The following is a 22,784-nucleotide window of genomic DNA, read 5'->3' on the forward strand; positions in this document are numbered from 1 at the left end:
AGCATTGTTCGGTGGCCGCATTTGAGCATTCGCGGATAAACCCATTTCGTTCGCTGTCGGCTCGGGGATCACGAGCCCGATGGTTGGGAGCCATATACATCTCTTTGGTGACAAATGCCAACGTACACCGCTCCGTGTGCCGGTGTATCGTGTGACCAATTTGTCTCATTGATCACGTGGCTGGGTCTAAATTTCTCCCCCCCTCCCTCATTTCAAATCCAAATCCTTCCAGGAACGTCGGTTTAACGATGGTCATCCCAATTCCATCCACCATTTCATTTAGCATCTGATGTGGTGTTAATAACTTAATATCGTGCCTCAATATTGGTCCAATCTTCCATAATTAGCATGAAATCCTGTTAGTCGTACCAATTCTTTCATACCATGTTAGGCAGAAAATTATGAAATGAATTTCATGAGAAAAAATATGCTAGCGGAGCAATGTAAAACTATAAGAGATATTTAATTGCGTGCGTGAGGGCATTTTCAGACATATTGCCAATATTTGTATTGGCAGGAGAAATTGAAAAGAAGGTAAAAAATATGATGTGGTTGCCTAATTGTGCCTAACCTGCACGTTGGGAAAAGAGACATCTTGGTTGGCATGATTTTAGCACGTGTAACCTCACATCAGAGCTAACAAAGTCATCAGATGTGACCTCTCTCTGGCCTTTTTGTAATGCAGCAACTTACTATTTTATTTTCTATAAATTACTTGAACCAAACCCATCTGGCATACACTTTTTTCAGGTACAATGCAATTGTCGACTACAATGTTGATGTTGTATTTACTAAAAAAAAAAGACACACTTCATGTAGGGACACAACCAGGAATTCCCATTATAAAGTAATATAAACAACATTTTGATTCGAGAATTCAATGAAAATAGTGGATATAGTTACATTGCAGTGATGCTATTTTTTGTTTGGTTCACTTTTGAATACGAGAAGTATCGTTTGAATGATATTTTTTGGTTAAAAAAATAAAAATACATATAAAAAGTTATCTTTATGCTAGGAAATAACTTATATAACCTTTTCTTAGATACTTGTCATAATGTTTGACTAGTATAACCATTTTTCAATCATGCATACTTTTTTAATATGCTGTCTATAAGCTTCACGCCAACCACATGCTTGAACCAAACGCGACCTCTTGTTGCACTTAGTCAGATCCATTATTGGTCCAGATTCAAAGTACCTCAAGGGTTGAGAAAAGGTCATCAAGTATTACTAACTGTTTTGTAACCATGTACGCACACTTAAGCCAACAACCAACCTTCTAGATTTTCTACCAAAAAAAAAAAAGACCACCTTCTAGATCAATTTGTTAGTCTAAATTATAAAATTAGCAAACTGGCTGTTGACAATGTACGTCTATTACATGCCCAGAGTCATACGATACGATTCCGTCTACTTATAACGTGACAACCAAGGAAGATAAGTGCTTACGCTTTCCAAGTAGCACGGCAAGCGGTGGAACCAAGAGGTTTCAATGCTACTTACCAATAAGAAACCGCCACGTAATGAAGAGCTACTAGTAGTTGCCTGTAGTGAACCTTTGGGCCCATCCTTGCGACACGGATAACTCCTTGAAGGCCAAACTCGTCATTTGGCTCGACGGTTCCTTTGCCGTGCCGCGAAGCAATTACACCACGTGGACGTTAGATTCTTCTCCGCGGCCGCAAGAAACCATGTAACGCCGAACGGAACCAAAAGAGAAAGCTCTCTCTCTCTCTCTCTCTCTCTCTGTAATTCAAAACGTCTTTGACCCTCTCTTCCTCTCTCTCTCTCTCTCTCTCTCTCTCTCTCTCTCTCCCGGTTTTCCTTCCACGCCTTCGTTAGAATTTAGCATTCCACACCGAATCCTAGGGAATCCTTTGATTATAATTCGTCTCCATTCTGCTCTTCTTCCACTCTTTATTAGGGCTACCAACCCCCCACCCCTTCCCCGATGGGCCCCCTAAAGTCGCCTCCTTTGGGGCTCCCCTCTCCCCATTTGGCCCTCCCTTGATCCATCTGCCATCAAAGGTGCCTCCTTTGGCCTTCCGTAGCTCGAAATTTGGGATTTTGATCTCGGTTCTGGACCTAATTGGAGCGAGTTAGGGCTCCGGATCGATGTCGGTGCCGGCGATCGTGTTCTGCGCCAGCGCGCCGAGCGGCGTCTGCTCGAGCCCCCACTACTCTTGTCAAATTGGCTCATCTCATGGGTTGCCGGACTACGAGCTGAATTCTAGGCTGCCGGCCTCTTCGACGGTGGCCGCCGCCTCCTCGGTCTCCGGTCAGAAGCCGATGCTCGGCGGGCTTTCCTGCCTCTTCTCCTTGCCTTCCATTCGGTATGCACCCTCGGCCGCCACCTCGAGCTTTACCGGAGGGGATGATCTTGGCTCACTGTGGCATGATCGATCGGATGAGCTCGGGAGCTCATTGTCTTACTCCCCATACTCGTCTTCGATCAAGGGTCGAGACCTCAGCCCGGTGTCTGTGTTCCAGGGCCCGGGTTCCTGCAGTGGAAGCATCGGAATGGCGGTCAGTTGCTCTTCGAGGAGTCCGCCATGTTTGCGATCATCCAGGGAGTGGAACGGGGGTGATCTGAGGGTGGGAAGAGAGAGGCTTTTTAATGGATTTGTTAGGAATGCAAGCTCTTGCTTGGATTATGATTCCACAAGCTTTCCAATGGCGGGTGGCGGTGGTGGAATCGATGTGGAAGAATTTGCATTCAGTGTGGAGGAAGGATTGGGTGAGCTTGGCTATGAGCCTTATGCCAGGGAGTTTCTCTCTGGAGCTCAGTCGAGACATAAGATTTTTAATGAGGAGTTTGTTAAAAAGGCATTCTATGAAGCTGGGAAAGCTCATCGAGGACAGGTGATCATACTTATTTCCATAATAGTTGCAATTGAATTGGAAAGCTTCCTCTTTTCACGATCCTTTCGGCTATTTGTTCTAATGGTGATTTGGAGATGTTAGATGAAATGGTTTCCTTTTCTTTGTTTAATAGATGAGGTTGAGTGGCGATCCATACTTGCAGCATTGCGTGGAGACGGCGGTGTTGCTTGCAAATATTGGTGCTAATGCTACGGTTGTTGCTGCAGGGCTTTTGCATGATACGTTTGATGATTCTTTTGTTACTTATGATTATATTTCTCGGGGGTTTGGAGCTGATGTAGCTGATTTGGTTGAAGGGGTAGGTTGTTTCATGCCCTCTTTGATTAACTGTATTCCTCACTTTGTATAAAATTGAGTGTTGATCTATTACTTTAGTCAAATAGAATGTCGCATCTGTTATTTCTGCCAGATAATTCTACTTCACAATGCCCTGGTCATGCAACATTTACATCTGTAATATGTTTTTGGGGAAGAAAGTTGTGTATGCCACGTCTATCTAAAGTTCTTGCGACACATGTGTTTTTATTTTTATTTTTATTTTCTTTTTGATGCATTGATTCGAGAAAGTTAGCAATGGAATTTATTAAATTATATAGGGATGGATTATACTTCTCTCAAGAGGCGAGGGTATCTATTCCTCTCAGGTCCAAAACAATAATCAGACACTTAAATTGAAGATACACACAATTCATTGATCATTATGTAAAATCACTGAAAATGCACAGAAACCAAAAATCATGTATTTTGGTGGGTTCTAACTTATGCCTCAAATAGATAAAAAATGATTGATTTTCATTGGGCTAGTATACTAAAATACATGATAAAACATTTAAATTAAGAGTCCACCTTATTAATCATGATCTAAATTAAAAATCAACAAATATTAAAGCTCAGAACATAGTAAAACATGATCTTGTGTTGTTTTAACCATCCATTCCATGCTTATTTGATGCTAGGATATAGATCACTGAAACATGTGACTTTTGGTCTTTAGGCATTCTTGGAGGGGATATAGATAACCAAAATATGTGACTTTTGGTCTTTAGGCCATGATCTAGTATGGATCTTTGGTTTGGTTTCAGGTTATTAATTTTGGACTTGAGAGGAGTAAATACTCTCTCCTCTTGAGAGAAGCAAAGCCCCTCTCGATTATGTATTGCATTTCCGATTGAGCTGTCCTTTTTCCCTCTTAACGACTATATATTTAATATCCTTTTTTCTCTGCTGCATACCGTTATATAGGTATCAAAATGCTTTAGTAAGTCAAAAATGTCACTCGGCTGGTTTGTTGTATTCTCTTCCTCTGAACTGGCATCATGAAGAGTGCCACATAATGAAGCAAAGTGAATGGTGGAAGAAAGCTGAGCGACCTTTTTGAGTGAACTTTCCGAGTTACCATAGCATAACATTATAGATATCGGATAACTCATCATATCCCTTACATTAATACAATAACTCCTTTTATAACTTTAAGTGAGACATTCATGTACTGCAATTGGTGAATAGAAACTATAAAAGCTACATTCCACATTCATGAACACATGTAAAGCTTGACCATCAACTTTTCTTTACTATGTAATAAATGCTACTTTACTAGAGTTTGTCTTCTTTACTTGGACTGAGATATGAGCTAGGTCTAGGTATATAGGGTACTCCAAATTAGTCTGATTCATATGAGTAGTCCATTATTCTTACTTTAGAGGCTTTCGCTATGTGGAACTCATCATCAACTTCTTTGATCATTTATTCTTTGGAATTCCTTGTCTTCTGAGCACACTAACTCGGTCTTGCAAATTTTGTATCTCCATATAGTTTTTATTTGTTAGGAGTTCATGTTGCAATCCCATAATGAATTCCCTTGGTGTTTTCATGAAGAGATTCAGATACTGGAAGACATGATCGAATGACTCAGCATATCTATCTATCTATCTATCTATATATATATATATATATATATATATAGGGAGCGTATCAAGTGAGAGGAGTGGCTTAATGTGAGAGGACATAATAATAATCCTTGGATCCGCATTAACGATTCAGATGAGCACCGTGCGCGCGTTAAAAAAAACTAAAAAAAAGGAAGGAATGGATAAACCCTAGGGGTATTTGGACAGTTTGGACAACCGCGGCGCTCATCTGAACCGTTGATGTGAATCCAAGGATTATTATTATGTCCTCTCACCTCTCACTTGATACGCTCCCTATATATATATATATACATACAAGACTGATCATTTCCTTCTTCTCTGCTAAGGTCTTGGGACATGCAATTTGATCCCAAAACTTCAGATTCTAGTGTCTGTAGGAATTTGAAACCAAAGTTTTACTTCCTCTCAAACCATATTGTCTTGATGTATGATTGATTGGATCGATGAATCCATTGGAATAATTAGGTCTGCAATCATGTAGTGTTTTAAGAGCTAGAGGATGGCCAAAAGTTTAATGAGGTGACTCAGGAGATGGGATGTTAACAAGGTGATTTTATTCCTCTCCTTGATTATTCATGATTTTATTTTGATCCTTGGTTATTCATGATTTTATGTTGTATAGCATAAATAGCTTCTAAGAAAAATGGTTGATCCCCTTTTTTTCTAATTAGTTGACATTAGCATGTCTTGTAGTTGCTTAGATCCCTAATTAAAGAATTTGTAGTTGTTCCTTGAAGCCAATCTTCTTGTTGAGCCAAGTGTTCATCATGATGATGGAGTCTCTGCTTGTGATGTCGAAGAAGTTCATCATGCTTTGTCATTCTAGACCATGATTTTAGAAAGAAAATGCATTCTTGAGTAGTTGAAAAGGAAAAAGAATGAGTGTTGAGCTGTTTCTCTGATAACAACCAGTGCTGGAACTTTTTAGCATAAGAGGAAGATGTTGAGATAGAGGAGTAAAGTTCAAGCAGGATGATATTTAGTATATTAACTTAAACATGCATTTTCCTAGATTCAAGTAACATTAACTTAAACATGCATATTTTCCTCATTTTCTTTCTTTTCCTACTACATGCCTCTATATTAGGCTCTAGATGACTTTTCATATTTCTTAGAATTATATATTACAATTTTTAAGAAACAATCCATAACTACTTTTATAACATTAAGAGACACATAGCAGACCATAATTGATGAAGACTAGAAACTCAACAGAGATGCCCCATATTCATAAGTGCTTGTAAAACTTGAGCATCAATTATTTAGGGTGCATTTGGTTACACTTTTTGATTTTTAAAAAGTACTTTTTATTTTTTTTAATTTTTGCTATTGAGTAAAAGCAAAAAAGTAAAAAATATGTTTGGTAACTATATTGCTATAAAGCAAAAAGCAACGTTTGGGGACGGCAGGTGAAGAACTCGACGAGGGAGAAGGGTTCAAGAAAGGAGGGAGAAGAGGGTGGGGAGGCGAAGAGCTAGACAAGGGAGAAGGATTCGGGCTCTTTACTTTTTAGTTTGGCGTTTTAGATGTGCGGAAGCAAAAAAAGCAGAAAAGTAAATTTTGGAAAGCAAAAAATTTTTGCTTTGCATATAAAGCAATTATTTTGATTTTTTTTAAATTTTTGCTTTTTGCTTTTCATGGTGTTACCAAACATTGCTTTTTGATTTTTGCTTTTTTAAAAATAAAAAAGTAAAAAAAATACTTTTTTAATGGCTAACCAAAAGCACCCTTACTTTTTAGAAAATGCTATTCGACTAGACTTTGACTTCTTAGATTGGGATATGGCCTAGGTATATGGGGTCCTCCAAAGTGGGCTCATCCAAAATGAGTTGTCCATCACTCGTTCATCATTAGGTTAGTTACAATTTACAAATTTCAGTAATTCTGGATTAGTTGTTCTAGAATTACATATTTCCAACTTTATATTAGCTTTTAGTTTTTTTTTTTGGGGGGTGTTTGTTTTTTTGGGGGGGGGCGGGTGTTGTGGATGATCTATCCAATTTTAATCAACATGTAGTATTACCTAAAAAGTTTTGTGAATAAACATAGTTCAGATGTGTGGAAAGTTTCATGGAAAATTTGATCATAGATTAAATTAAGCTGGTGTCATGAGTTGTGAAATTGATATGAAACTTGTAGTTTGGTACGCTGCACAACTAGTTAAATTGATGCAATGCACTTGTTTATGCCATTCATATTTTTATAAACATGGCTGCTTTTTGATTCTCTGTTTACTGGTGTTAAGTTTTCACCAAAGCATGTGGTAGTAATGCTTTCAAAACTTATAGAAGCCAATCCTGTGTACTTTCATTTTCCATTTTCTTTCAGTAGTACACCTCCAGGTGGAGAATTTGGTTTATGAAAAATAGACATTAATATGCATCTGTATTTAGCCAGATATTAGAAGGTCAGTTATGAATGTTGTCAGACCAATTTTCAGGTCTCAAAGCTAAGCCACTTGAGCAAACTTGCCCGGGAGAACAATACTGCAAGTCGAACCATTGAGGCTGACCGACTACATACAATGTTTCTTGCGATGGCAGATGCCAGAGCAGTTCTCATTAAACTGGCAGATAGACTGCACAATATGATGACATTGGAAGCTTTGCCTATGGTCAAACAACAAAGATTTGCAAAGGAGACCTTGGAAATCTTTGCTCCCTTGGCTAACCGACTGGGAATCTCAAGTTGGAAGGAGAAGCTTGAGAATCTGTGCTTCAAGCATCTTTATCCAGACCAGTACAAAGAACTATCCTCCAAACTCCTTAGATCCTTTGATGAAGCGATGATTGCATCTGCCATAGAGAAATTAGACCGAGCCCTCAAGGATGGTGGTGTTTCTTATCATGTTCTATCTGGGAGACACAAGAGTTTGTACAGTATCTACACCAAGATGCTAAAGTAAGTCCTCTCTTACTTCCCAGTATGTATTTTGGTATACCTTATTGTAATTTTTACCCCTACATTTTTTGAGACTAAAGGAGGGCCACCGTCCTGCATTATTTTGTTCTATAGTTAGTGCATGGTGTTGTGATTTCATTAATTGTGTTAATTTTGTAATATATACCATGAAATTGGTAGGGAGTGATGTACCAATGATTATGGTGATCAAGATTTGTCATTTCGATACCGGATCTGTATCGATATATTCCTGCTGCAATGTCGGTATGCGGTTCGGTACGAGACAGTAGTGTCGGTATGCTCCGAAATAGCGTACTGATATGCCGTACCATACCAGATGGTATGGGGCACTACAGCATTCCATGATGGTGACTGCATTAATGTTGATATGGCTATTTGCAGGAAAAAGCTAACCATGGATGAGATCCATGACATACATGGGCTTCGTTTGATAGTCAAGAATGAGGAAGACTGTTATACAGCATTGGATATTGTTCATCAATTGTGGCCTGAGGTTCCTGGGAGGTTCAAAGATTACATAACCCATCCCAAATTTAATGGGTATGCCATTACTGACTGTTGTTAGGTTGGGCCTATCTGTCGATCTTTCTTTGTGCTTACTGCTGAATTTTGCTTGCAGTTATCAATCTTTACACAGTGTTGTTCTGAATGAAGACATGCTGCCACTGGAAGTACAAATTCGAACTAGAGATATGCATCTACAGGCAGAATATGGATTTGCTGCCCATTGGAGATACAAGGAAGGGGATAGCCAGCACTCTTCTTTTGTGCTTCAAATGGTGGAATGGGCAAGGTGGGTTGTCAGTTGGCAGTGCGAGACCATGAACATAGATCGACCCTCATCTTTTGGTGATGCTGATTCGATCAGGCCACCATGCCCATTTCCTGATCATTCCGATGACTGCCCCTGCTCATACACCAAACAATGTGATCACAAAGGCCCCATTTTTGTCATCATGCTGGAAAATGATAAGGTAATACGGTGTATTTATATTTTGCTTCACCATGAAATTTATGATTAATAAAAAAGTTATAAAAATCAGATAGCACCGTTTAAATTACTTTGTTTCCAAACTCTACCGTGGTCATCATCTAATTTAATTGTGTACATTTATTTCGACCAGTTTCCTTCTGCTACAATCTCTAAACCATAGTATTATTTAAAATCCTTTATAGTGACTTGAAGAGAGACCTGATGTTGTAGCTCTCTATTCCAGATGTCGGTACAGGAGTTTCCAGCAAACTCGACGGTGAAGGATCTGATGGTGAGAGTTGGAAGAGCGACTGAAAGATGGCCTGCTTATGGCTTTGCAGTCAAGGAGGATCTGAGACCAAGGTTGAACCATGAGCCTGTGAGCGACTCTACTCAGAAGCTGAGGATGGGTGATGTGGTTGAGCTAAGCCCGGCATTACCTGATAAGTCCTTGACCGAGTACAGGGAAGAAATCCAGAGAATGTATGACCGGGATTTCACAGTAAGTCAAGGCAATTGGAGAAGCTAAGCCGTGCTTCTAGTTATTTGTATATATAAACATTGTGTACAGAAACAGTTACATTCTGGAATTAGAAGCTGGATTCCAATGTTGTAGAATGTGTTGCTTCCTCTCCAATTCTACATTCAATAAAGTTCCTTTGTTAAAGCAGATTTCTATATTGCATTCGAATTCTTGCATCTCTCTACAGAAAGAAAGAAATGATGTGAGGCTAGATTGGGTCTTTTGGTTTTTTCCTTGGGATCTTTTCGTTTTTCTGAGATGGTTCGGGATCTTGTCGGTCTTCTGCAACCAAGGCTCGGTCCGGTTGTTGAGATGATGAATAGACAGGGCAAATCAATAAAAAACTGAAATTAAGAGTTTCATCTTTTTTGAGCTGGGTAATTGTTCGAGGCACCCTTCGTAGCTTATTAGAAAAGTTTTTTTCCAAGGTCAACTGAAAGGCACTAGTTTCCACCAAAAAAAAAAAGAAGAAGAAAGAGAGAAGCTCAAAAGCACCAGTATATCCTGGCCTTTTAGGATACAAGCAAAGGAAAAGTTCTCTCTCTATCGTCTTCAGCAGCCAAAGAGAGCACATTACTATATAAATGCAGCTAGATGACTCACTGAAATGTTCCAACTGTTTTGTAGGAGTCCCTCCGATGACGACTGATGTAAGAAGCTGTAAAATACTGTCTACCACTAGGAGTCCCAGCAAAAGCAATAAGAACTGAGCTTGTTATAATTTAAAGAGAGGTCTATTTCTCTATCGAGCAGCAACAACAGGACTGTTAACAAAATTAGGTTGTTTTTATCATACTTCAGTGATATCTGTTTGTCAAAATTGCATTTCCAGGGCAGTGTTGGAGGCCACAAAAACTTCTTTGCTTCCTCAACAATATAAGCAAGGTAGAGTCAAACAATAATACATTGTTCTCATAATTTTCTTTTGATATAAGACGTCATAAAAATTCTTTGTTTCTCAAACAAAAGAGCAAGATGGAATTAAACAATGAACTGATCTCCTAAGTTTCTACTCAATTCAAAAAACTTAGCTAACATCACATAGCTTTTGCTCGTGCCCCCAATCCAACCCCCTTCTCACCGTGACCTCTTTGCTGCTGCTGCAGCTGAATTAAGAGGGAAAGACACCCTCTGTGGTGTCTGTTGCTGAGAATGCTGGTCTGTGCTAGTCTTCTGCTCTTGTGACATATTGGAGTTTGGTTTCGGATTGGAACCATCCTCATCTTCCTCATTCTCCTCAACCTGGGATGGCTGCTTTCTCGGTATCAGCAACTGGTAATTGGAACTGATCAGGGTGTCCTGCTCTGGTGGCAGCGGAATCCCCCCAGGTGGCGTGATCAACTTGGGCAGTGGGATCTTGTTTCTGCTCCTCGCTAGCTCAAGTAAGACCTGAACAAAGAGACTCATAGTGGATCATTAGGGGCATTTTGTACCTCCATTGGGAAAAGTAACTACCATTCAACTACCATCAAAACTCAAAATCAAGAAAATGCAAGAGTATTCAGAAGTTTGAGCAATCTCTCATGCTATGTGTCCATTCCATGGTGCTTCAACCTGTCATAGCAGTGATAACCTAACTTCACTTTAGGATTTCTAATTTTCTATTCCAACATGCTTCATTATCAGGTTAATACTATTACTAAACTGAAGATAAAGGTCAATTTCCCCTTCTCCCAGAAATGCCTCATGAGGCAACACCATCCTCTGGTTGGTGGCTACAACTTGCGACCTTCTAGGAGAATCTATCAACGAAACCGCCATCTCTCGACATTTTGATCAAGCTCCAAGAAGCCCTTTCTGCTAACCTTCACCAGCCTGCAACTAACAAGAGCTCATTCCTGTAAAGGTCGGGCCTGAGGAGGTATCTCTCTCATGTCTATTTTCTTTATATGATATAATACTTCCTAAAAAGGGATCTACAATGTAATTCGCATTAGCTTTTGAACATTTTCAAAACCTGTTGCGATCTGGTCAGACCAGGAGATCAGCAAAACGAAATTTCACACTATTTTCAGCCTTAGTTTTCACCAGAAACATGCAGAACTTATCATAAGAATTCTCAGCATTCAAAAGAAACATAATCGTTCGAAACATCTAACACTTGTTGTTGATACTAAAAGCTGAAACAGGAGGAGTCTTATTCTATTAGAAATAATTCAATCCGTAATATCAGCACCAAAATATAACCAGCTTTCTTGAACTGGTTCTAAACTTCTAACTAATTCGGTCCTTGGAGCAATACCTGCCACTAATGCTGCTATTAAATTAAAATCCTAATACTCATCCAGCTCTAAAACCTCCAAAGCTGAAATCTTTAATTCAACCCTTTGCATCCTAGAAAGCAGTAAGCCTTGAAAGTTTTCAAAAATCTCAGTTTTGAAGAAAAAATTTTACCAATACATCATCCGCAAATACCAAATCCAAACCATCTTCCAAATTCATAGCAACCCTGAACTGGAAAACCGAAATTTTTTATCTCCCAAATTCACGCCAAATTCGAATCCACTACTTCCACCGACTAGCAGATCCGAGAGTAATTCAAAGAAAACGAGATCTTTATACAATTCATTGAGAAGAAAAGAGAACCAGATCGAGGGTTAGTTACAATTAGGGGAAGGTTAGGGTTTTTGGGAGGGCAGTGTTACCTCGCGGGGCGGGGGCTGGGAGAAGGAGAAATTGACCTTGGACTGGATGGCGAGGCGGACGTCGTCAGGGTCGATGGCGGGCTTTCCGGCGTGGTCGGCGTATACCTGGGCGTCGGATAGCACGTCGACGACGTAGCGGTAGCCGAGCTCCAGGAACTGGTGGACCACCCGGGGCTCGTACTCCCCTTCCCCCACCCCCATCGAGCGAAGGAGCTCCTTCACCACCCGCGCGTCCCGCGGCTCCGCCTCGACCTCCTCTCTCCGGCCGCCGTCGCCGCCTTCTCCTTCCATCGTCACCCACTGTCCTTTCCCCAAAGGTCTGTCCTTTCCTCCTCTCCACCTCCCGCGAGAATGGTCAGGGTTATGGAAGGGTCGTTTGGTATTAAGAACTATTAATATATCGATGCAGCTAATAGTATGATAGCGTCGCTTTGGCCGAGTGGTTAAGGCGTGTGCCTGCTAAGTACATGGGGTTTCCCCGCGAGAGTTCGAATCTCTCAGGCGACGGTTGTTTTTGACAATTTGTTTTCCCTTCTTTCCATGGCAGATTCTATTTTGACTTTCATGACTAGCTTAAGAATTTTCAGTTGTTTTTGACAATCTTTTTTCCCCTCTTTTCCATAGCAGATTCTATTTTGACTTCCATGACTGGCTAACAATTTTTTCCCTCCTTCCTGGAAAGATTCTGAATGTTGTTTTTTTTACCAAAGACTAAACATTGTCATAGCCGCCAATTTTGGAAGACTAATTTGTTTGATATCAACAAGAATAATGAATGTTCAACAATATTTTCAGACTCAGGTTTACATATATCATCAGCCATTAATTGGCCATTTCGCTCAAGATGGCTCCACAATCAACAATCAGCATAATTCTATAGGATTAAGTTAGCATTAAGATAGTTTTGGTTACTCCACAGCATATTCACAAGCTTGAATTGATTTGAAATTACAGTATTAAGGTCTATGAATCAAGGAAATCAACAGATATGATAGTAAACATGAAAATACAAGTTTAAATAGATAATTTATTATGTTGTGGTCGGGGTAACCCCGGCCTCATGAGATCGGATCCGACTCTCTTTCGAATAAGAAATATTGTCCGCTCTAGCACCGATGTTTTAATCGGACGGATTTGCCCTCGACAGTGAGGCCTTACGGCTTTGTCTCTTGAGGGGGAGGAGAGTCTCCAAACCTTATAAGACAAGATGTTCCTAACTCACTATCCGATATGAGACTAAAGTTTCTCCTCCCACAACAGTAGCCCCCCAAGTCAGAGAACTGACGTCTAAATTGAACGGACTCGCCCTCAGCAGTCAGACCTTTATCGAAGACACACTATCTATTGGGAGGACCTGCATGGGCCATCAATATTGTGGTCGGGATAACCCCGGCCTCATGAGGTCGGATCTGGCTCCCTCCTGAGCAAGAGATATTATTTGCTCTGGCACCAACGCTTTAATCGGACGGATTGGCCCTCGGTAGCTGCGCCTCACGACTTTATCCCTCTGGGCCATTGACCCAAAAGGCGCCTCTTGAGAGAGAGGAGAGTCTCCAAACTTTATAAGACGAGGTGTCCCTAACTCACTATCCGATATAGGACTAAAGTCCGTCCTCCCGCAACACATTACACAGGCCCATGAAAAGAAAAAGAAGAGGCAATGATAAGTCGATAACAAATGATGAAATCAACTAACTATAAGTCTATGAATAATTTGTCCGAAATATAAAGAAGGTAGCTAATAACTTGGAGAAGACAAAGATAAACATCTTTTTTCAAGTAAACAACTCTGGAATCCTTCCACTATCCCATTTCACATGGATAGAACATATGTCAAAATTCCAAGTACAAAACTCTGAAAATGTCCTATAAGTGGAAGAAGGAACGAACAAAACAAAAGGTAAAGTGTCCTCTCCCTCTCTCTCTCTCACACACACATCTCTACAATTGGACAGCTGAACTTGGATTCTCCTGAGCCCCACTGCAAGCATCTGGTGTGGGAAAGCACCGGCTGGCCTTCAATCCATACACTGATGCCTATTTCACAACTTGAACTGTGCCTGACCGCATTGCCTCTGCATGCAACTGCATTCTCAATCCATGCTTCATTTGCACCAAAAACCATGCTTATCATCCCACCTATTACATAAGTTCTTCCAATATTTTGTGGAAGCACCTCACACGGAGTCAAAACAGGGCCTAGACTTCAGGAGGCTGGTGACCAGCTCACCAAGGAAACATTGGAGACCACATCATTCCCTTGCCTATGAATGTGATGTACATCAAGGTGTACACGGCTTCCATGAAAGAGGTGTCATTCCTTCCACACCATATTAAGCATTATTCATTGCTTGGAAGCAAGGGTTTCGAACTATGGATGTTGAATCCACTTTAGAAAAATGTTTTTTTTTTCCCAGCGCCAGAATTGGGAAAGCATATGGCTCCATCAACCCCATCTCCATTTCTGCTCCTGGCCATGATTCCAAAGGCTCGGGATCAATAACAATATCTCAATTTCTTCTTATCATTTCTTGTTTAGCAGGGATCACACTCACCACATTTATCTGAATCCAAAATTTCAGTTTATGCCTCCACTGCATTGCAGACCTGTAGATCCTGCAAAAGGAAAAGGAAACTAACCATTATGCATGCTGAAAAAGCATATGTACAAGGATAACTCCGCCTAACAACAAGAATGGACTGCATCATAAACATTTTTCCTGAAAAGCTACCAGCTGGAGGTCACATCAAAGCAATTGGAAGGAAAAGGAGGTCTCAATAAAGAAGTTTGTGGAAAAATACCACTTTCAAAAGTATTTACTCTGATCTTTCTTAACAAGCCAGATCAAAGATACATGAAATCTCCACTAAGCAATCGATCTCTTCTTAGTCCCTTACATCAGCAATCAGGAAGATAACCCCTATGGGCCAAACTGACATAACATCGAGCTGAAGAAAGATATAATGCAACCTATAGAAACAAGAAATAACACATCCAGACAGAAAACAATCTTGCAATCATAATACTTCTCAGTCTTTCTCATAACCAGTTGATCACCAATGTCAAGTTTAATTTCTAAGGCAGACATACTGGTAATAGTTGCCTTGCACGTTGCATGGAAGGCCAGGACAGTAGTGCTGGTACACCAAATCTAGCAAAATTGACAGCTATAAATGAAAGCTCAGAACGGCTAAAAGGTAGTGATTCTGATGCCAAATAACCTAGTTCTCATACATAAGGCAATGCATATCAACCTTAAAAATATTCTAGAAAGTTCACAAAATTTTCTGCAAAAAAGAAGAATGAAAAATGTATTGCATGAACGAACCACCAAAACTGCTTACCACTGATTCTAATGGAAAGCATTCCATATTATTGAAGGCAAGGATGAACAAAACCACTACAATCGCCAGAAATTTACCAATTATTTTTTGAGTCCTAAGCCCATTAATTATGGAGAAAATTTCTGTTATGGTGTAGAGAGGGCCTCTTTAGTCTGACATCGGTTACGAGTCAAGAGGGAGTATGATTTATATGGATTGAAACTTTTTTTCTTCCGTGAGGTATCTTTTAAAGGGCAAAATCATGAGGCCCCATGTGACAGCGCCAGAGGCCAAAGCAAACAATAATTCACACATGCAGACGTGGAGGCATAAACCAACCATCCGAGCTATTCGACCCCTTGACCCATGACCGCAACATTGGCGCCGTCTGTAGAAAAAGCCTCATGCCCACACGCACAAACTCTCCCTTGACTAGGGGGGCTATGTTGTGGTGTAGAGATGGCCTCTTTAGTCCCACATCGATTATAAGTTAAGAGAGATTATGGCTTATATAGATTGAAACCTTCTCTCCCTCGTGAAGTGCCTTTTAAAGGACAAAATCGTAAGGTCCCGTGCGACAGTGCCAGAGGCCAGGTTCTTTCCACAAGTCCATTTAAAGCAAAATTAACACAGGGAACAGAAAGAAAAGCAAAATTCAGAAAGGCATGTAAGTACAAACCTTGTGTTGATCACACCATTTTAACTTTCAATTGCCACTAGAATGTTATAGTATTTATTTGTGGCCAGAGGCAAATCACGGTAATGGCCGAGACTTGACCCTCTCATTTGCAAGGGCTTGTGGAATAAGCCTAAGCAAGTAGCCCAGGGCCTGCAGGAGTTCTTTTATGATGCCAGTGATACATCCATCTTCCTTTCAAGAATGAAATTTCCTTGAGGTACAGCCTAACATAATCATAACTAAGTGCATTATGACTCCACAAGGTCCCACTCCAGATCAATCATTGTACCAAACAACCATTTCTTAAAAGAGAATTCCCGTCTCTCAACCATTTCTTAAAAGAGAATTCCTGTCTCTGGAAGCTGAGCAAATAAAAGTAGACAAGAAAGAACTATATGTTGTTATTCTTTTAATTTCCATCACCAGTAATCTTGACAGGAACATAATCCATCTCTAAAATGATGGAATCTCTTAGCATCTCTGGCAATGATCTCTTTCCCCAGATCTTTAGATACCAACTTTATCCAAGCATGACAATCACCACAGAACCTAAGGTTCTTGAAAATTGTGATAGATGTGTTCCCCTGGCCCTTGACCCTCAAGACACCAAAGGCAACCGCCAACTTCTCACTGTGGTAATATAGAGATCTCTCCTTCTCCAGTTCATCCAATTCTTGCAGCACAAACTTTGTATCTGGAACATAGCCCAAACCCTTGGTCCTCTCTATCAACCTTTCCAACTCCTTGTATATCTCTTCCGCCTGTGGATGGGACTTATCTCCAGCCATGAATGTGTGGACCTCTCTATCAACCTTGATCCAGCTCATTGCTGGGCCTTTCTTCAATTTCATGTACCTCATTTCAGACTTCATGCTAATAACCTCATTCCATTGACCTAAAGATGCATAAATGTTTGATAATAGAATATAAGTTCCGGCATCACTTGGATCAAGCTCAAGTACTTTTCTTGCTGCCGTCTTAGCCATCTCTACCTCACCATGTATTTTGCATGCACCTAGTAATGTCCTCCACAAAACTTTATCAGGCTTCTTAATATTAGTTATTAGTTCTTCAGCCTCTTTCAGCCCTCCAGCACGTCCAAGCAGGTCGACCATGCAGGCATAATGATCATTAGATGGCCCGAAGCTATACTTATTTTTGATGAAAGAAAATATTCGACGGCCTTCATCGACTAGTCCAGCATTACTGCAAGCAGCAAGGGCGCTGGTTAATGTTGCATCATCTGGTTCCAATCCCAAGTCCTGCATTAGATCAAACAATCCAACTGCTTCCAGCCCGTGGCCATTCTGTGCATAAGCATTGATCATAGAGTTCATCAAAACCAAATCAAATCCTGGCAGACTATCAAAAACCAGTTTAGCCATTCCAACACGTCCACACTTTCCATATGTATCAACTAACATGGAACCAACGAAACTATCTGTATCCAACCCAATCTTTATAGCACAGGCATGGATCAGCTTTCCTTGTTCAAACAATGCAAGAGCTGAGCACCCTTGGAGAACTGTTGACAAGGCAAATGCATTAAGGCAGACAGAATCACGAACCATGCTGCGAAACATCGAAAGAGCAAGCTCTTCCCTTTGATTACACACCAAACATCCAATTATAGCTGTCCAAGTTACAACATTCGGATTCACAATCTGCTTGAATACCTCCAGAGAGTCGTCTATATGGCCACACTTGGAATACATACTTAGAAGCGAAGTCTGTGATGAATTTCCTGTCTCAAACCCAGATTTAGCACAGACACCATGGATCACCATTCCCTTCCTCAACTCCCTGAGATTTCCACATGCTATTAAAACACTAGCAAATGTGAATTCATTTGGTTTAATTCCACTATTAACCATATCTCTGAAAAGACAAATTGCCTCACCATCCTCCGCATTTTGAGTGTAGCCAACAACCAAGGCCGTCACCAAGACCACATCTTTATCACTAATTCGATCATAGGCAGCTCGGGCATCCCTCAATCTCCCAAACTTTGCATACATATCAATCAATGCACTGCCGACAAAAGCGTTCATAGCCTCCAAACCCAAAACCACAAGCCGCCCATGAGCTCCCCGGCCTTCTGCAATGAGATGTAAATTAGAAAATGCTCTAAGGATGCTCGAGAAGGTGAACTCATCAGCCGCAACGCCCTCCGAAAGCAACCCCTGGAACAAAAAGATAGCTTCTTTGCTCCTCCGGCAGCGAGTGTAGGATGATATCATGGCGTTCCACAGCACAATATGCGGCTTAGGCATTTCATCAAAGACCTCCCGGGCATCGTCGATGGCTCCGCACTTCAAATAAGCATCAACGAGCTTGTTGCCGAGACTGAGATAGGGGAAGCCGGCCTTCTTCATGTGGAGGTGAACACGTCTGGCATCTACGATGGACTTCTCTGCTGCGCAGCGGCGGAGGAGCGAGGCGTAGGAATCGAAGTCTTTGCAAGAAGGAAGGGGTGGTGGGTTGGCCGCCAAGGAATGTAGGGATTTGATGAGAGTGGAGACGGTTAGTGGGGAGATGGTCTTCGCGAAAGGAGGCACTCTCATGGCTTTGTGTTGACTTTTCTTTTCTTGCTTCCACCATCAGCTCGCGACACCATTGTTTGACGGTTGTGATAGTGGAACCAATGGAATGTGTTCGATGCAAGGCCCCAGAAATTTTAGATCTTTAAGCCTTGCGAAACCACGGACCCTGGATAGGTAGTACAATCCATCGTGATGCATATAAGCAAGTGCCCTGTAGAATTACATGTACATAGAAAGATTATGCCCACACTTCATGATATTAGGCGTTGGGTAAGAAACTATAACTCCTTGGGCATCCATCATATTTATTGCAAGGCCGATAATGCTATTGACTAGATGATTTTTTATGTGATTGAGTATATTGAGAAAATTATATGGAGGATATTTTGTGGGCATTTTGAAAAATTATTTTTTTAATTTTCTTTTAATATATTCATAGTAAAGTGTATTAGCAATTCGTTTTATCAAAATAAATATGGATGTGTGTATATATAAGGGGTAACAGAAGAAAAGAAAAAAAAGAAGAATAAAAAAATTGGCGACCTTAATATCTATTTATAGATAAATTTTAAAATAATTTTTTCGAGGTTTGTGCACAGTTTTGTTAGTTTGAACTCTTAATACATATAATATTGGACGTTTCATTAAATCAATCAAACTGTAAGAATATGACGTGTTAAACAACCGGTGAAAATAATATTTACCATGCAAAAGTCAAACTGGCAGTTTCCATAAGTTATTTCCTGCCCCAACGATTAACGGAAACTGTAATTTCCTCCGAGCAACCAACAACAGTTGGAACAGCAATTTAACCTTCCCTCTGCAAAATGGAGAAAACCAACTGCAGTAAGGAATTCGGCAAACGATGGCTGTTGTTTCCGTTACAACAACAGATATCGGCGTTAACTTGAAACCTTTTTATCGAGCCGCGTTAGGCTGTCGCTTCCGCGTTCCCACAGCGAGTTCTTTCTTCTTCTCCGCGACCAAGAGCTTGTTCCCGACGAAGGAGAGGAGAATGCCGAAGCTCTACGCGGAGGCGGCGCCACCACCGGTCTTGAACCGGAACACTGAGTGGGTGATGTACCCGGGCGTCTGGACGGCTTACGTGCTCCTCATATTCTTCGCCTGGATCGCCATCCTCTCCCTCCTCCGCTGCTCGCCCGGTGTCGCCTGGACCGTCGTTAATCTCACCCACTTCTTCGTAAGACCCCCTTCTCTCCTTCTTTTCCTGGTTCCCCTTCCCCTAGTTCTATTCTTTTTAGGGTTTCGGTGCCTCTATGCAGGCCTTCGGATGTCGTCTTCTCTTATTCTTTTTCTACTTCTTTTTGGTATTCCTAAGATGAGGTTTTTTTGGGCTTTTATGATGGAGATTGCTTGTTGCTTATCCAAAATTGGAATTTTGGTTTGAATGGATGATAATGATACCATGAAGAAGTAAAAGGCTGATTTTTTTTTTTGGGTTGAAGTAAAAAGGTTGATTTTTTTGATATAATGTTTTGCGCTTTTTCTGTTTCTCCTGTATAATGGAGGTGTATGTATTAGTCTAACTCTTTAAGTATTTGAGGGATGGGATCGTTGATGATAGTAGTAAGATAGTCTCTAAATCTTGTTAGGATTGTGATGGAGATGGTAGTAGGATAATGGATAACTGGGGACGCGAGGAGGTAAGTTTACTTGCCCATTTCTCTCATGTTATCAATTTGTTCTCTTGTTCTTCTAATTGTGTTACAAAAGAGTGTAATGCTGACCTTCTACTGAAGGAGTGAATGAGACTAAAGATTGATTAAGTATGGAGCATTGATGCGAGGACAGTAGATATGTTGTGGTAGATGAATGGAGCAACCTTGCCTTCCCAAGACTTTCCTCTCTTGCTTTTGAGTTGAAGCATGATATTTTTAGAACGTTATGAGAAGACCAATATGTTGTTTTGGTGCTTGAAGCGTTGATAAACTTGAAGGATTTGAAATTTGCAGAAATCCTGGCTATGCATGGACCAATTTACATGCCTACATTGAGTTGGATTAGTGCTACCGAGAATCGGAGACTAATATGCATCTCTTGGAGAAAGCTATCTTTGGGATTCATACAATGTTTAAAAATGTTGAGAAATGGATTCAGGACCAGATTGACCTTTTGGGGAAGGTTTCAAATTTTAACCTAGCAGGTTTTCTTGGGAAGATCTTGAATTTCAGAAGTGTAGTAGGGATGTAAGAACTCAAATATTTAGGTGTAGGCAGACAACTTAAGAATGGAAAGATTTGGAGAGAAGTTGTGTTCTTGCGCCATTCAAGCAACTTCATTTCAAGTGATAATAGGAGTTTCCCCCTGTTTGGTGCTGTATCCTTTTGCAACAGTTTGTCTAATAGGTTATTTACTAGATCGTTTGTTACAAAGAACATCAGCACATCATTAGATCTGCTTCTTTTTTGTTTAAAAAATCTGACAAGGTAGAACATTACTCATCTGACCATACCTAACTTTTTGCAATTTGAAGTAACAAGTCTGTAATTAACTTTTCCATGATTTATATCTGAGTTTTGGTTGGTTCTGCCCCCTCTAGTGGTTTAGTTACTTGCCTTTACCGTAAAAACTTGTAAAAGCTTTTTCTTAAACAGTTGATATATGCTTAATCATTTCATGCAGAACTACCAGTTCAGTTTCTGGTTCTTTCAGTTTAATAAAAAGACAATATTTTATAATAGAGTTTTTGCCCCCTCTTGCCTGGTGCCTCAAGCTGATAATAAATCAGTGGCTTATCTAAATAATCTGCTCGAAGTGATGGAGTAAAATCTCACTGGTGGGTACTTTGGTATTTGTTTAGGTGACGTATCATTGTTTTCACTGGAGGAAAGGAACTCCATTTGCTGAAGACCAGGGTATTTACAATGGTTTAACTTGGTGGGAGCAGATGGACAATGGCAAGCAGCTTACCAATAATAGAAAGTTTTTGGCTACTGTACCGGTGATCCTGTGAGTATCCTCCAGGCACGATCTTGAAAAAAATTCAAAACTGAAGTTCCAATCATTGTTATGTTTTTTGAGGCAAAGAAAGGTCACAGGCTCCCAAGCCAGCCAATGTTCTTGAACTATTTGTCTTCCTATCCTGTGTTTGTAATACTTCCAGTCTTTCACCTTTAATAGCTGCTAGATTTTGCATTGATATTGCATATGTGGTACTCAATTGCTGTGAGATTTTTGTCATGGGCATGCATGCAAAAGATGTATTCTAGTTTATATATATATATATATATATATATATACTGTTATTTTTCTGCTAAAATGTCATGAAATAATTGGCTTGCTGAAGACAGTTAAAAGTTAGTTCTTGTTAACGATACATTTCTTTTCCAAACTATCATGTTTCTACCTCTACTAACTTTGTTAATGTTGGTATCAGAAATTATATAAGTATAATTACATCTAAAATTAATTGACTAGCAAGTACATCATCAATATATCTATGGGTAATATAGATAAAGATTCTGGATGCTAAATTTGAAGATGGCTGGCTTGTAGCATAGGCATGTGGGAAAACAAGAAGGGGAAAAAGTTGCTCGCTATCTTTTTCACCATTATTCTTTTATTAAATCGTTTCTTGTATCTGTGCAAACACTTGTTTAATGTATAAATGTTTTGTCGTGTTAATTCTGCCGGTGTATTTTCTGAACAGAAAATGGACGTTTATTTCTTCTTTTTAACTTGTCTGTCACTTGTGGCTGGTAGGTGATATGATTTCTACATCTAGTCTTCTTTCTTGACAAACAAATACTAAATTGGGATGTCATGCCATCACAACTGAGAAAAGTATACTTATGATCGAAGGATATAGGAAATTGTCCGGTTGAATCTTGATGATCTTTCATATAATTTTTAAAGTTGTGCCAAATGTCCTATTAGAACTTGAATAAGCTTTTTCTTTTTCTTTTTAGCATGATCCTACCTTTATTCATTGACATAACTATCATTGTGTGTCTCGCAGGTACCTGATTGCCTTGCACACGACGGACTACCAGCATCCGATGCTCTTCCTCAATACTCTTGCTGTGTTTGTGCTGGTGGTTACCAAGTTCCCTAACATGCACAAAGTCCGTATCTTTGGAATTAATGGAGATCACTGATCCATGTCCTAAGAATAGGGTGTGTGATTATTTTTTTCATGAGCCTCCCATCATTGTGGATGGCTGTCCTTGTCTTGGGACCATGCAGTAAAAATTTCCAGGTTTTGATTTTTTGCTCCCAGTGTTGCAATTGTTCTGTCATCGCGGATATTAAGTTAAAACAAATACCAAAAATATGCATACCAAATTGATCCAGCATTAGTATAAAGTTTGCCTTTTGTACCTTTGGCATTTTTGCTCAAG

At 40.2% G+C, this 22,784-nt stretch overlaps 4 protein-coding genes and 1 non-coding gene across 5 annotated transcripts; 3 read left to right on the plus strand and 2 right to left on the minus strand.

The window, feature by feature from the left end:
• Positions 1–1,950: 1,950 nt before the first annotated feature.
• Positions 1,951–9,381, plus strand: LOC105056418 (probable GTP diphosphokinase RSH2, chloroplastic). The gene is made up of 6 exons (XM_073247301.1): positions 1,951–2,865; positions 2,999–3,184; positions 7,255–7,715; positions 8,118–8,276; positions 8,356–8,710; positions 8,954–9,381. The coding sequence occupies exons 1-6, from the start codon at positions 2,119–2,121 to the stop codon at positions 9,236–9,238; spliced, it is 2,193 nt and encodes a 730-aa protein (XP_073103402.1). The 5' UTR covers positions 1,951–2,118; the 3' UTR covers positions 9,239–9,381.
• A 690-nt stretch (positions 9,382–10,071) lies between these two features.
• LOC105056419 (transcription initiation factor TFIID subunit 9) lies at positions 10,072–12,223 on the minus strand. Its single transcript, XM_010938604.4, has 2 exons — positions 11,878–12,223; positions 10,072–10,621 (listed from the first exon to the last, which is right to left on the minus strand). Exons 1-2 carry the CDS (start codon positions 12,166–12,168, stop codon positions 10,310–10,312), a joined length of 603 nt encoding a protein of 200 aa, XP_010936906.1. The 5' UTR covers positions 12,169–12,223; the 3' UTR covers positions 10,072–10,309.
• Positions 12,224–12,302: 79 nt separating this feature from the next.
• Positions 12,303–12,384, plus strand: TRNAS-GCU (transfer RNA serine (anticodon GCU)). The gene has a single exon. It is a non-coding gene; the product is annotated as a tRNA-Ser (tRNA).
• A 1,219-nt stretch (positions 12,385–13,603) lies between these two features.
• LOC105056497 (pentatricopeptide repeat-containing protein At5g65570) lies at positions 13,604–18,729 on the minus strand. The gene has a single exon (XM_010938715.4). The coding sequence runs from the start codon at positions 18,442–18,444 to the stop codon at positions 16,300–16,302; it is 2,145 nt and encodes a 714-aa protein (XP_010937017.1). The 5' UTR covers positions 18,445–18,729; the 3' UTR covers positions 13,604–16,299.
• A 537-nt stretch (positions 18,730–19,266) lies between these two features.
• On the plus strand, positions 19,267–22,736 carry LOC105056421 (uncharacterized). The gene is made up of 3 exons (XM_010938605.4): positions 19,267–19,624; positions 21,245–21,393; positions 22,403–22,736. Exons 1-3 carry the CDS (start codon positions 19,289–19,291, stop codon positions 22,539–22,541), a joined length of 624 nt encoding a protein of 207 aa, XP_010936907.2. The 5' UTR covers positions 19,267–19,288; the 3' UTR covers positions 22,542–22,736.
• The last annotated feature ends 48 nt before the right edge of the window (positions 22,737–22,784 follow it).

Source organism: Elaeis guineensis, chromosome 13 (assembly GCF_000442705.2).
Source record: "Elaeis guineensis isolate ETL-2024a chromosome 13, EG11, whole genome shotgun sequence".
NCBI lineage: Eukaryota > Viridiplantae > Streptophyta > Magnoliopsida > Arecales > Arecaceae > Elaeis > Elaeis guineensis.

Coding starts and splice junctions, on each gene's coding strand:
- LOC105056419 (XM_010938604.4), bottom strand. CDS start 12,168: ATGGAAGGAGAAGGCGGCGACGGCGGCCGGAGAGAGGAGGTCGAGGCG. Junction 10,622..11,877: donor CCCAGCCCCCGCCCCGCGAG/GTAACACTGCCC, acceptor CTCTTTGTTCAG/GTCTTACTTGAGCTAGCGAG.
- LOC105056421 (XM_010938605.4), top strand. CDS start 19,289: ATGGCTGTTGTTTCCGTTACAACAACAGATATCGGCGTTAACTTGAAA. Junction 19,625..21,244: donor TTAATCTCACCCACTTCTTC/GTAAGACCCCCT, acceptor GTATTTGTTTAG/GTGACGTATCATTGTTTTCA. Junction 21,394..22,402: donor GCTACTGTACCGGTGATCCT/GTGAGTATCCTC, acceptor TGTGTCTCGCAG/GTACCTGATTGCCTTGCACA.
- LOC105056418 (XM_073247301.1), top strand. CDS start 2,119: ATGTCGGTGCCGGCGATCGTGTTCTGCGCCAGCGCGCCGAGCGGCGTC. Junction 3,185..7,254: donor TAGCTGATTTGGTTGAAGGG/GTAGGTTGTTTC, acceptor ACCAATTTTCAG/GTCTCAAAGCTAAGCCACTT. Junction 8,711..8,953: donor TCATGCTGGAAAATGATAAG/GTAATACGGTGT, acceptor TCTCTATTCCAG/ATGTCGGTACAGGAGTTTCC.
- LOC105056497 (XM_010938715.4), bottom strand. CDS start 18,444: ATGAGAGTGCCTCCTTTCGCGAAGACCATCTCCCCACTAACCGTCTCC.